This window comes from Salvelinus sp. IW2-2015, linkage group LG18 (genome assembly GCF_002910315.2).
Source record: "Salvelinus sp. IW2-2015 linkage group LG18, ASM291031v2, whole genome shotgun sequence".
NCBI classification, from domain to species: Eukaryota; Metazoa; Chordata; class Actinopteri; order Salmoniformes; family Salmonidae; genus Salvelinus; species Salvelinus sp. IW2-2015.
Window position 1 is genome coordinate 59,806,667 of NC_036858.1, and position 14,514 is coordinate 59,821,180.

The 14,514-nt window shown below is 48.2% G+C and overlaps 1 protein-coding gene across 3 annotated transcripts in view; it reads right to left on the reverse strand.

Moving 5' to 3' along the window:
* Positions 1–14,514, reverse strand: part of LOC111978374 (calcium-activated potassium channel subunit alpha-1a) — a 223,622-nt gene that overhangs the window by 166,084 nt on the left and 43,024 nt on the right. For all 3 annotated transcript variants that reach the window (XM_024008405.3, XM_024008407.3, XM_024008403.3), the window contains exon 2: positions 412–567. In XM_024008405.3, the coding sequence (XP_023864173.1) occupies positions 412–567 (156 nt within the window). The remainder of the gene's footprint in view (positions 1–411; positions 568–14,514) is intronic.

The following is a 14,514-nucleotide window of genomic DNA, read 5'->3' on the forward strand; positions in this document are numbered from 1 at the left end:
AGATGACTATGCAACATGGACTCCCCAGGACTCGGTCCTAATAGGGACACCATAGAGAATGGACTATGCAACATGGACTCCCAGGACTCAGCGTCCTAATAGGGACACCATAGAGATGACTATGCAACGCATGACTCCCCAGACTCGGTCCTAATAGGACACCATAGAGATGACTATGCAACCATGAACGTCCCAGGACTCGGTCCATAAAGGACACCATAGAGATGACTATGCAACATGAGCTCCCCAGGACTCGGTCCTAATAGGGACACCATAGAGATGACTATGCAACATGGACTCCCAGACTCAGTTCCTAATAGGGACACCATAGAGATGACTATGCAACATGGACTCACCAGGACTCGGTCCTAATAGGGACACCATAGAGATGACTATGCAACATGGACTCACCAGGACTCTGCCCGTCAGTGTCTGGGCTGATATCATGACCCCAGCCCAGTCTTTGACGGAGGTCATCCAGCCCACCTCGCTGAGTGCAGCCACCGTCTCCTTGGTGTGCTTGATCCCATCCCCATGGGAGGTAGGGTTGTGGACCCGCTGAGCATTCTGAAAGAGAGAGAGAGCGAGATGTATTAAAAGAAACAGATGGAGACGGGGGTGAGCAAGGAATAGAGACAGAGATAGAGGGAATCAGCATTACTAATCAGGGTATAAGATCTTCAGAGCAAATGTATCGAATGTACTATCACGCTCCACCGGTCTCAAGCCCTAAAGAACAATACATGGTCGAGACCATAGCAGCCTGTTTTGCTTTCAATACGTCGACACACACGTTAGCAGGAGACAGGAGAGTAAGACAAACACTGAACCTAACGCGGGCCTGGGAGACTGTGTGCATGCATGTGAGTGCGTGTCTTTCTCTGTGTGGGCCTGTGTCTGTATGTGTGTCTGGGAGAACGTGTGTATGTGTGTCTCTGGGAGAACGAGTGTATGTGTGAGGAGTGTCTCCATGGTAGCCAAGCAGCCAAAGAGCACCTCTGCTGCTGCAGCCCAGCCAACTCACTGAGTTTCTACCTCACTGAGTTTCTGCCTCAGTGAGTGGGCAGGACTGTCTGCTGCCTCAGTGAGTTTCTGCCTCAGTGAGTGGGCTGGGCTGTCTGCTGCCTCAGTGAGTGGGCTGGTCCAACTAAACGGCGAAAATTTCTGCAACTTGACTAGGCTATGGGTAAGGCCTACCAATTCTGATCATAACCGAAAATTAAAAAAAACGACAGACATACCACTCATGTTTTAAATTCGCTGTGTCTAAATACAGTTCCAGCGACCAGATAATATCCGCACCACCATGTGGTCAGCTACTAATAGAAGACAACGCAACGGGCAATATGGATCTAGTGTTATATACACACAGTAGCCAATAACTATTCTTCTACCATATGTTAGGTCTGGCATAGCAAAGATCCAAATTATTCATAAGGAGAAAGTTGAGGATGATCCATAATGTCATATGATTACTCGTCTAAGTATGTTGTACAAACGATCATGAGAACAAGATATGATCCGTCTACACTCACCTCCTACTTTGCGTTCACTTTGCTCCAATGAAAATATGGCAGGTGTAGGATCCAGCTTTGCCATATTGCATCTCATGCTCACTATGGCGTTAAATATACTTGTCTCTACCATAAGCCCCTGTAGGATGCGTGTACACAGCTCTGAAATTCTTGCTCAATAAATTATCGCGTATTTTTTAATCACTAAAATAGCGACTACTTAAGACACACCTAGATTCCAATATCTAAATAGGATCGAATAGTCCAGAAAGCAATTACTATGTTCATACAAATCTTTCGAGTTTCACATGCTCCTCTCGTTCACACCGGAAGACAGCTAAGAGGCTATATGTGAGACCCACAGCGTTATGTTAGGTCCTAGAGTCTCATCAAGACAGGGATACAACACGCGAGAGGATTAATCTAATCAACTTAAATTCGGATATATAGTTTATTAAATAGGATACAAAACGACTTATCAATAGGCTTAGATAATCTAACCAACATGTAGCCTAATTCACGGTTCGGCACTCATTACAATAACCTTTGCGACTCCATCACACACATGTGTGGATTTCGTATTCCGCAGAAAAAGTAATGGTCACTGATGCGTTTGAGCCGACTTGGACAAGTGGAGAACATAGGCGACCCACGTAAAAGGTTCTAGTTAGATAGGTACTAGCCTATGCAGCGATTGCAAAATTCTACACTGGCCCAGTAAGACTTTAGTCTTGCGAAAGGATTACACAGAGCCGTTAGTATTTCACCCGTCAATTTCGAAGCTAACCATACTATTGTAGCACGAAGTGCCGATTATTGCAAATAGAAGTAAGCAACATAAAAACGGCCATTCGTACTTACACACGCGCGAACTATTTGTGAGTAACGTAATCCAGATCGAATCAATATATGCATCGAACATATTATAGTTAACATCTGATTTACATTTGATCTATGAATCTATCATTGTGCTAATCAGAGACCAACAGGTCAACATCCATACATCGTGCGATAGTACAATTCTCAAAACTAGACGTTTGATACTTGAACAACGTCATGATGCCATGGTAGAAGGCCACATATCTGCCAGTCGTAGTGACTTCGCCACTAGAACAATGAACGAGGCGTTAAACAATATCAAACAGAGGTCAATGGAGCACATTACTCTTTGAGTCATCACAGCCGAGAATTTAAGCCACCCAATAGATACCAAGTGATCCGAGCGCGAGAGTAATGCAGCAATATCTGCGAACTCATGTCATCAATGTCCTAACTATCAGATTTACACCAGTGTACGTCACAGTATGACCATCTTATTAAAAATTAAGCTAGACTGAGTGTTCGTACCGTAACAGAGATCTGAGTGAAGAACAGCGACTGTCGTCCTCTACAGTCTACCTCGATCTAATAACTTATTACATCTCCAAACTACTTCTTCAACCTATCGTCAAGCTGCATGTACGACCAATAGTAAGTCCTCATTGTGCACGAGAATATAAAAAGAGATGTAGACAATCTATTGCGCAATGCACATGGTTTTATCTCGATTCGCTTTGATGGCGTGCCTGTCGAAGCATGACTTCTTTAGTAGTTAAAAGAAGACCAAGATTAGTAGGTAAAGGCTATCTGGGTGGCACCTCTGGCTTGACCAGCAAAGAGATAGGATGCCGAGAAGACCCAAATCTGGCGATTACAGACTTTCTATCTAGGCAGAGCGAGCGTCTACCTACTATCGACCACTTAACCACACACAAATCTTGAGCACCTGTTATTGAGAAAAGTATTGGCTTATTCAATTCGCGACAAACGTATTAAAAAGAACAACATACCTATATAATATATTAACACAGCGCCAACACGCACTCTCACTCCTACTAGTCTAAACATATCTGAATGGCTGCATGCATGATTCAATAGCCCAAGGTAACTATGACCAAACGCCGGTCTACCAGATGTATATATTATACTGGAAAACCAAACTAGAGAGGCATACGGGGCATAGGCTTATTACACAAAGTAGTCAAATGTGAAATAGCCCAAAAAGAAGTAGTCCGATCCGCGTTCTAATGAACAACAATCTATACAGGCGCGACCATGCTTTTTTATCCCCAACCAGCACCAGTGTCCCGAATATAAATGCCTCACAAAAAAGCATTTCCAACTTCTAGACTTCCCGATTTCACTCATTTAATTGGACACCTATCGTATATTTGAGATCCTTCGCATGTGGCTCTGGTCTATAAAGTAATGTATTAGGTTCACTAATCTAGATATTTCTAGGGATTATCATATGGCGTGCACAGATCATTGTGTTGGACGCGGAATCACAACGGATGCAGGCTGCTCCAGTACATATTTGCTAGAAAACATGTCACCATTCAACCGTTCTTCCAGTCACGTCTCGCAGACCACATCATGCTAAGGCCAAGGTGGCAACAATACAAAGCAACTGGCGAGATTCCATAGAAATCCACAGCATTTTTCTACCAAATGGCTAGGTGCTCTATGAGTGCAATTAAGGTCAACGGTAAGAATGTCGAATATACTAGAAATATTGTGCAAGTAGCAATAGCGACTCCAGGTCTATTCCGCCTTTTACTTCACAAGGAGGAATGGACAGCCAGAGCAGGAATCCAGCATCTCAACATGACATTTTAATGGCGCCATGGACAATGGTATATCAAACATATATGGTATGGATTGTCCACCCATTACCGTTCCCAGCTAGATAAAAGCCAATTACCCACTGAACAACCGTTCACTGATCCTATCTATAGTCTCTACAAGCCCAGCACCACCCACTGTTTCAAATCACTTGTAAGACCCAGCCTTTGGAACGTTGGAGTCTGTGAGACTTTCTCTGGATCTTTACCACACCTATAAACAGCCTAAGGTTCGACAACGGATTGCACACTACTGCCTTGTACAGTGAATAAAATGAGAGTCCTTCCTGGTCCAGCTGCTAAAAATCATATTGACAGCCTCCCTCCATATTCACACCAGTTACGTAGCGAGCTACAGATGAAAGATCTAGCCAGAGTGCACCAATCTGTGAATGAGTTCTGGATACTTCCAGTCAGCTTGTGGGCTGAGAGAAGCAAGTGTACGGGTGACTGGAGTAGGATGGATGAGCGTATCTCATACCTGGCACAGAGAGAGCCTCTGAAATGCCGCTTTTAAGCAGGCTGGCATTCCCACGGGCACACTGATGAGAGTACCGCAGGCTCCTTGGCCAACCCACTCGCATAACTTAAACTGTCAACACCAGCAGCCATAAATTCATTAGCCCGCTATCACTCCCCAGTTTTCTCTCTGTCGCCAATCACACACACACCGACCCCTAAAACTTATCAACCATTGATACACCAACTAGACATTAGCCCCAATATACATTGCACTATCTCAACAGCACTGGAAGTCACTTATCCACTTCTAGATCATTCAGCGCGAGAACGAAATGGTCTCTCCTAGCACGGTAACACAGACGAGTACAACCTGTCTCTCCATTGAATGCCAACAAGTCAACTAGAATTTGAACATTACACGTCTCTAAGCTCTTACACCAATGCAAATAGAGGATTTCTGACCTGACTAGAAGAACATGAGAGAGCGGCGACAACTCATCCGCCCTTCAATTCTCAAGGCCGGCCTGGGCTGGTCAGCGATACATCATGTACTGGGTACCCAAATGGCCACCATTCCCCAATAGTGGCACTATGGTTTTCCGTATGACGTAACCCACTGGTCTTAATTAACGCTATAGCCCCAACTATAAACTAGGTCAGTCAAAATAGTGGTGCCATTACGGGCATTATGCGTAGAACGGGAGTGGTCACGATGATTAAGTACAAAGGGACAAATTATGGAAGAGCGATTGTCTTCACTTGTACACTAGCAAAAGTCTAGTGACGTTCCTAGTGGGAGCTCTTGATAGTTTCCTCCATGGTCTGCATATAATGCTAATTCACAACGTACAATATTAGATTACTACATCATATTCTGGCAGGGGATTGGACATTGCAGTTTAGGGATGTGAGCAGGTGCGGGTGAGCAGGGGGAAAGGCTTGGATCGCATCGTAGTGAAGACACACTAGCACTCTCTTGCGTGAGCAATGTCTTCACCGCGTTTGGCCTGATGATATCTGGGTCTTCAAACTAACTATTTAAAATATTTAAAATATGGTATGCATGACTGAAGTCCCAGTAGCTTGAGTGAGCCTAGGCTACCTCACCAAGTGGTCTGTCCTACGAGAAGCACAATCCATCCACATCCAAGCTAAGACAGTAGATTCATCATAAAGCAACTGCAGCACCAAGACCATCCTCATCCCTCCCCTGCACTCCAAGCACAGAAAGCCAGTAGTCAGAATGACTCCACGTCATGAATATTGACAAAAATTTCAGAATGATTGGGTGAAACCCACAGAGGCCGCATGAGTCTCAACCAGAATAATAGCGTTATTACATGCGAATCCAAAACTGTGGCCATACGCCCTCCTCTTGAGCGGCATCGTCTTTCTCACACGTCTTACCAGAGGACTAAAGGTTGATTTCAAGCGCGGAATGGGATGCGGGGGGACGGAGGGGTATGGCCTTCAAATAGTCGCTCTAGCATACCATACTCAGATCTATCTTCTCCAGCGTTTATCAAGACGTCGAACCCTGTATATTTCTGGGTGACCTGAGTCGTGGTTCATTAATGGTACAAGTGGTGCGTAGCTTTGCTTTGTCGCATAGCGTCTCGAGACCGATGACCATGACTTAGGTCTATTGGACAGTCTTCGCAGAAAAGCCATACAAGAACTGAGAGAGTGAAGACACGTGGTAAATATGGTACTGCGCGTTCATTTCCCTTTGATAGCAAGACTTCTTCTTGTCAGAGTATATGATAAGTACAAAATTTGATCAATATTAATTATTTAGCCTAAATGTTGGTCAAGTAAATCCACAACAAGCAGACATGCATGTGCAACTTCCATTTTCATTTGCTATCGACGCAAGTATTTCATTTGCAGCCCTGAGAGTGAGCTGATGTGGCTTGCCAAATTTATTCAATAATTAACTTCTCATAATGACTCATGCAGGAAATAACAGCCTACAGAACAAATGGCATATTCAAGCCATTTGATATAAGATATTCATAAAAATGAATGCTTGGTTTTCAACGAGTCCTCTATATTCTTATCGGACTTTTACCTGGAACACGTAGAGGACATTCACGTGTACTCACGCCTGTTGTAAAACATAAATTGCAACTCGCCAAGGAATAACCATAGGTAATGAAAGCACACTTAACCTGCACCCGGGAAAGCTCCACTATCCCATCCTCAAATCACTCTAGACGACAATCCAGTGAACATGGAAACCCTGTAATAAAATATAATTCATGAGCCCTCCAGCGGGATTGTCTTTGCCCTAGATAGTGGCATTTACTAGATTATGTGACCCATGAACTCAGTCCTCAGGCTATAGCTCGAGGAAACTACCAATATAGATTGATTTGGTATCATGATGCATGCAACATGGACCCGTGACGCCCGCAGGCACTCCCGGCCCCTGAATAGCGTATCACGTATTAGGAGAACGCGCCTATGCACACAATGGACATCCCCACAGCGACTACCGGTAGCCTCTCACCATGAGGGCGACATTCTCGTATGAGAGATGTGAGACTATGCAAACGATCGACGACTCCCCGAGGCGAACTCCTGTCTCTAAGTATATCCGGATGCTACACCATACTGGCACCTACTATTGCGAACATGGTGACTACGCCCACCGAGGACTCAGTCCTGAATTAGGGACACTCTTATGACGAGCGTGAGGAGACAACTGATGCAAGAACAATGTACTGCCCCAGGATCTCTCGGTCCTGATATAGCGACGACACACCGCATAGAGAAGGCATTGAGCCCTATATGCGAAGCATGACAGACTCCCCAGGCACTGGCTGTCCATAATAGTGGGGAACAACCATGAGGAGGATGCACTGATGCCAAACATCTCTAAGCGAAACCTCTCCAACCAGGGGACTCGTCCCTTAGAATTAGGGAACACGGCATAGAAGGAGTGGACTAGGCTCTCTAGACCAGAGGGATTTAACATCCCACAAGGACTCTGCACCGATCAGTCTCCACTGGCCTGACTATCATGAGCCCCAAGCACCCAGATCTGTTGACGAGAGAGTGGTACAGTACCAAGCCCCACCTACGACTGAGCAGGCTAGCGAAGGCTCACCATCTCTCCTTGATCGTCGGCTTGATCGCCAATCTCCCCCAAGTGGGGCGAATTAGTCTATGGTTGTCTGACCTCGCTTGCAGCGTCATTCTGAGGAAGGCTAGAGAGAAGAGCGAGAGATGTATTAACAAAAAAACAGATTCGGTACAACGAGGACCCCAGGCCAGGGGACACGGTGTAGCCATATGCGTAACTATCAACTGACAGAGCATAGAGGGAATTCAGCGATTACTAATCAGGGGGTATAAAGCGAGTCTTCAGGAGCAAATGTAATTCGTCATGTACTAATTGCACTCGCCGTCCACTCGATCTCAAGCCGGCGTAAAGGAACTAATGTTCATGGATCGAGAAGACCATAGCAGCACCCGATTTCTTTCTCTAATTACTCCAGTGGCAAGACAGCAGACACCCGCTCTAGGCAGGCAGACAGGAGGAGGAGGTATCACACACTAGACTTCAACCTAGCCGCGAATAACGGCGTCCTGGGAAAACGGACGACACCTGCGAGGACCCCGTGTGCGCTGATTCGCCATAGTCTCGCAAGTCCGCGTAGTGCTTCTATCCTGATGGATGGCCCGTGTCGGACTCTCTCGGTCAGTCGTCTACTGGTGGAAGAACGATGTATGTGAATGACTCTGGAGAGAGGAAACGAGGCGCTCGTACCTGTGGAGGCAGATGGGTCTACCTAGCTGGTTCAGCCCAGCAGACCAAAGAGCACCTCTGCTTGCTGCAGCCCAGAGCCAAGCGTTGCACTGGTAGTTTAGTCTACCTCACTGAGGCTTTCATGCCCTCTCTGAGGCGTGATCGCGTGGTGCAAAAAGGAGAGCTGTTCCTCTAGCCTGGCCATCAGCTGAGATTCTTCCTGCCTGTCAAGCATGAGAACTAGGTTGCTGGCCTAATCACTAGCATGCGCTTCAGTGACAGCTACGCGGTCGCGCACTGAGTTCTTCGTGCTGCCTCTGAGTTTCTGCAGCATACGATGAAGGTCTAGGGCAGAGGCTGTCATGGCTGCACTCAGTAGAGATGGGCATGGGCTGTCCTGCTTGCCACTCCAGTAGAAGTCTGTCCCGTCAGCGACGGCAGATGAGAAGGGGCCTGGGAACTGAGGTCGTGACCCCCCATGTCGCTACAGGCTCGAAAGACATGTCCGGCACTCAGTGTCGCTGGCTGGGCTGGCTGCTGTCGCCTTCAGTGCATGCTCCGCTGCGGCGCGAGGCTGCCCTGCCTGCGAGGTGAAGTTGCTGGCTGGGGCAGTCTATGCTGCCCTCGCACTGAAGTTTGCTGCACATCACTATGAGTGGGAGCGCATGGGGCTGCTGCATTAGGCCTCACGTGTGCAAGTCTTCTCCTTCCAGTGACTGAGGAGCGTGGCGGCTCGAACGCGTGCACTGCCCAGACACGTGAGACATAGGTGCATAGAACTGACCTAACCATCTTATATAAAAAGTGAGAGACTAGAGGAACTGTACAAGGAACTGACACTCAGTGAGTGCCGCATCGTGCAGAACTGTCTGCCTTCGCCTCAGTGTAGTAGAAGTGCATGGACTGTCTGCTGCCTCAAGTGAGAGAGTGCTGGACTGTCTGGCCGCCTCCAGTGAGTTTCTGCTCTCGAGTTGAAGTGGGCTCGGGCTGCGTCGTTTGCCTCAGACTGAGTTCTCTGCCTCACGTCTGAGTTGGGCTAGGGGCTGTCCCGAGCACTCGAAACTGAGTATCTCAAATAGCCTCCAGTTAGCAAGAATGGCGACCATGAGCAACTGTTCCTGCATGCCTCCCGAGTGAATACGAGGGCTGAGACGTCAGTGCTGATCGGTTGGAATCCACCTTGGGAAATTGTTATTGTAATTGATGGACATGATTTCGAAAGCACCACCACCTGTCAATTATACGATCCCACAGTTACATGCGGATGCCAGAGCAAAAACCAAGCCATTAAGTTCCAAAAGGAAGTCTGTAGAAGCTCCGAACAGGGATGTGTCGTGTCCACGATCTGGAGAAGTGTACCAAAACAACATCTTCTGCAGCAAGAAGGGCCCCAAGAAACACCGGCTTCCACATTCATAAATGAAAGAAGCTGATTCCTAAAGCTTGAATGCCAAGAGCCACGTCGGAGGAAACATGGGCACCATCGCCTGTTGACACGATGGGAGGGCAGCATCATTTTGCTGTGCGGGAGTTTCCACTCATGACTGGGAGAACTACTCAAATTGAGGCGAAAGATTGAAGAGCAAAAAGTACAGAATCCTGATGAAAAAACCTCTCCCAGGAATGCTCGGAACCTCAGGACGGGGGACGGTTCACCTTCCAAACCCAGGACAATGACCCTAAGCACACAGCCAAACAACGCGAGTTAGTATGGCCTTCGGAACAAGTTCTGAAATATCCCTGAGGCCACGCCAAGCCTGGACTAATCGATCGAACATCCCTGGAGAGAACCTGAAAAATATTCGTGCAGCAAGCTCCCACCACCAAACCTGAAGCTTGAAGGATCTGCAGAGGAAAACAGGAGAAACTCCCCAAATACAGTGTGCCAAGCTTTCACTGTCAACCCAAAGGACAGACTCGAAGGCTTAAATCACTCCAAAGTGCTTCAACAAAGACGAATAAAGGTCTGAATACTTATTAAAATGTATATTACATTTCTAAAACATGCTTTTGCTCTTCATTATGGGTATTTTGTTAATTGAGGACATAAAAAAAAGTATCTATTGATGCTTAACGTAGTAAAAGTCTACGTCTGATTTACTTTCCGATTGCGTGGTGTGGAGAAATTATTTTAACAAAATTTTGGCACACCCCATGACACCTTTCCTTATTCGCCACCCACTCGTGAACTGATTCAGTTCGGAGCCGAGACAACCATTGCAGAAGCCACGGGATGGCACAGTCCAAGACTAAGGATTGTGGCTGCCACAATGCACCATTCTCTCTCCAAAGAATGCGCTCTGATCCAATTTTTGCACATTCATTGCTTCTTAAGTTAATTGTGGAATTGTTGTTGATTTCAGTTCTATCCCAATCCCAATTTACTATACTCTATCACCAGTAGGATTTTAGCGTAATTCCAGATAATTTCCTTCAAACTACAATGTGTTTTGTTACGGTAAAGTCTCTAATTCCTTTATTATTATTATTCGAGTCGTTGACTCTTCTCATTGCGAGGGGACAGTTGCAGAGCCGCTTTCAACATCTTACACTTGGAGAGAAGTGTTGACTCCATTTCATGCCATTTACGAGTTTGGTCCAATTTATCATTTCTTTGTGGACGCCCTGTCAATGTTGAGTAAGACGCGTGCACCTCAATGCGTAGAAGTAGCCTACTTGCCGTGGCAAATAGGCATAATGAATGTCCCATTGGATCTGATACTCTGAGTGTCTTAGAATTGCCTTAACAAAGCTCTGTGAGCTTCTCAAAGTCATTTTCTTCACCTCAAGATGGCAAGCAGTCTTTTTTATATCCATTGAGAACTGACAATAATTCCTCAACGTATTGAAAACTTCAGTCCTCTCCCTTCGATTACCACTCGTGGAAAGAGAACATGTTAATAGCTCTTGATCCAGTGAAACATTACAAAATACGCCTACGATATTAATTATCACTTGCGCAAATAGTTCTAAACTGTCTGTCCACACTGGCAATATTATATACCAATTCAAGTGCTTCAAGCCTGGAACGCAAGTTAGTAGTTGATATAATGTTCAAGTTTGTTGCCAGACCAGGCAAGTCATAGCCCAGTGTACTATAGGATATTTATATTTTTTTATCAAGGATATTTCCTACCTGCAAATCCAAAGTTTATTGTCATGTGCACCGAATACAAACAGGTGTAGAACCTTAACAGTGAAATGCTTACTTACAGCGCTTTAACCAATGGTCGGGGGAAAAAAAAGTGGTGTGTGTTGTTGTAGGTAAGTAAAGAAATAAAAGAAACAGTTTAAAATAAACATTTTGAAAAAAGATAGCAAAGGCTATATACAGACACCTGTTTAGATCAGGCTGATTGAGGTATATTACAGTAGTATCTCATTAAAGTGACTATGTATAATGATGAACAGAGAAGGAACAAAGCAAAAAAGAGTGGCGGGTGACACAATGCAATAGCCCGGTAAGCACAATGCGGAGGCCAACTGGACTGTCTGCTGCCTCAGTGAGTGTTCTGCCTAGGATGTGGCTGCTTACTGTCTGCCTCAGTGAGTGGGCTGGGGCATGGATCTGGCGCCGCTTCTACATGGCAGTTTCTGCCTATCCAGTGGAGTGGGCTGGCGCTGTCTGCTGCTTCCTGAGTGATGGTGGCTGTCTGCCTGCCTCAAGTGGAGGAGTTTCTGCTCTTTTCATCATGAGTGGCTGGCTTTCATGCCACTCATGATTTCTGCCATCAGTGAGTGTGGGCTGGGCTGGCATGCCTGCCTCGCTGAGTTTCGGCCTAGTGAGTGGGCTGACTGTCTGCTGCCCAGTGTAGATGGGCCGATGGGAGCTGTGCTGCATGACCTCAAGAGTGTTCTAGTCGCCTCAGTGAAGTGGGCTGGGTTCTGGCTGCTGCCTCAGTGAGTGGGCTTGGCTGTCTGCTGCCTCAAGTGGAGTTTCTGCTTCATTGAGTGGGCTGGGCTGTCTTCCTTGACCTCAGTGAGTTTCTGACCTCAGCGAGTGGGCTAGGAACTGAGAGATCATGCTGACACGTACAATGAGTTTAGCTCGCCTCAGTGGACGTAGGCTGGGCTGGCTGCTGCCGCGCTCGATAATATAAGATCCGCCTCATGTGAGTGGGCTGGGAACTGTCTGCTGGCCTCAGTGGCGAGTCGGATGCCTGTCTATAGCGCTCGCCTCAAGACGAGTTTTCTGCCTCAGTGATGGCTGGGCCTGGCGTGCTGGCCTCAGTGTGAAGCGCTAGGTCTGGCGTCTGCTGGCCTCAGCTGAGTTTGCGTGCTTTTACATTGAGTCGGCTGGGCGTTCGTCTGCTGCAAGTCAGATGATGCTCTGCCTCAAGTGAGTGCTGGGACTGTCTGCCTAGCCTCAGTGAGTGGCTGGAACTGTCTTGCTGCCTCAGGTGAGTGTGCTGGGGTAAACATGATATCTCTGCTTCCTGCAGAGGAGTGAGCATGGCACTGCGTTCTGCTGCCCTCTAGATGAGAGCTTGGGCGTGGGCACTGTCCGCTTGCCTCAGCGTGTGAAGTGGGCTGCGACTGTCATGCTGCCCTCAGTAGTTCTGCCTCAGTGAGTGGGCTGGGCTGTCTTGCCCTGGCCCTCTAGTGGGCACGTAGGGCTGGGCTGTCCTGCTCCTCATTGAGTGGGCTGGGCTCTCTGCTGCCTCATTGTCGTTTCTGCCTATCAGAGAAGTGGCGTGCTGGTCTGCTGCCTCACTAGAGTATTATCAGTTCTGGCCTCAGTGAAGTGGGGCTAGGCGCTGGCTGACTGCCTCACTGAGTTACTCGTGCTGCAGTGAGTGGCTGGGACCTGTCTGTCGGCGCGGCTCAGTGAGTGGGCTCTGTTACTGTCTTGCCTGCTCAGATTGAGCCGTGCTGGAGCGAGACCAGAGGGCTGCGGACCTGGCCTGGCTGGCCTCGAACTGAGTTGCTGCCTCCACGTGACGTTGGGCAGGGCAGCTGGTCAGCCTAGCGCTTGCCTGCACTGAGGCTTCCTCGCCTCCAGTGAGTGGCGTGGAGGCTGTGGTCTGCGCGCTCAACTGAGGTTTCTCGGCTACCGTCAGGAGCTGGGCTGGCTGGCTGCTGGCCTCACTGTAAGTTCATCCTCTCTCTGCGACTCAGGTGACGCTGAGCGGCGGGCGAACTGGTTGCTGCGCTCAGTGAGTGGCTGGGCTGGGCTGCTGCCTCAGTGAGATATTCTGCTCATTGTAGATGGGCTGCGTCTGATCTGCGTGCCTCCAAGTGGCAGTATTGCGGTCGGACTCAGTGAGTGGCGAACAGGCGAACTGTCTGCTGCCTCAGTGACGAGGTTTGCATGCTTCTGCTCAGTGAGTGGCGCATGGATACTGTCTGCTGGCTCAGTGGAGTGTCTGGACTGTCTGTCTGCGCTCAGGTGAGTGTGCTGGACTGTCTGCTGCCGCAGGAGGGGGCTGGGCCTATCGCTGCCTCAGTTGAGGTCTGGGCTGGACTGGCTGCGCCTGGCAGTGAGTGTGAGCTGGACTAGTCATGCTGGTGCCTCATTTAGTTTCCTTTCCTACAGTGAGTGGCGTAGTGCCGTAGCTGACCTCATCCTCCTTTGAGTGGAGCTGTATCTCTCTGCTGCCTCAAATTTCGCGTCTCCCTGCCTTTTCTAAGTGTTGTCGCTGGTACTGGCTGTCTGCTGCGCTCAAAGTAGAGGCGGTTGTGTCGTATGCGTTCCTCCAGTGACCTCTCTGCCATCCATTGAGAGCGTGCGTGGGTTGTGGGCGTGGCGACTAGCCTGCTCGACCTCACCAGTGAGTGGGCTGAGCTGTCTGCTGCCTCATGAGTGGGCGTGGACTGTCTGGCTGCCTCAAGTGCAGTGAGTGGCTGCGTCTTCTCACTGCTGCCTCAGTGAGAATGGGGGTGGCTTCGCTGCCTACAGTTCTGCTCAGTATGGGCTGGGACTGTCTGCTGCCTCAGTGCATGGGGCTGGACTTGTCTGCTTTGCCTCAGTGAGTGGGCTGGACTTCTGCCTGCTCACTGAGTTGATCTCATCTGCATTGGCTGGACTGTCTGCTGCCTCCATTTCGTGCTAGTGAGTGGCTGGACTGTCTGCTGCCTCACTGGAGTTTCTGCCTCAGGTGAAGGGGGCTGGGCTGGTCTA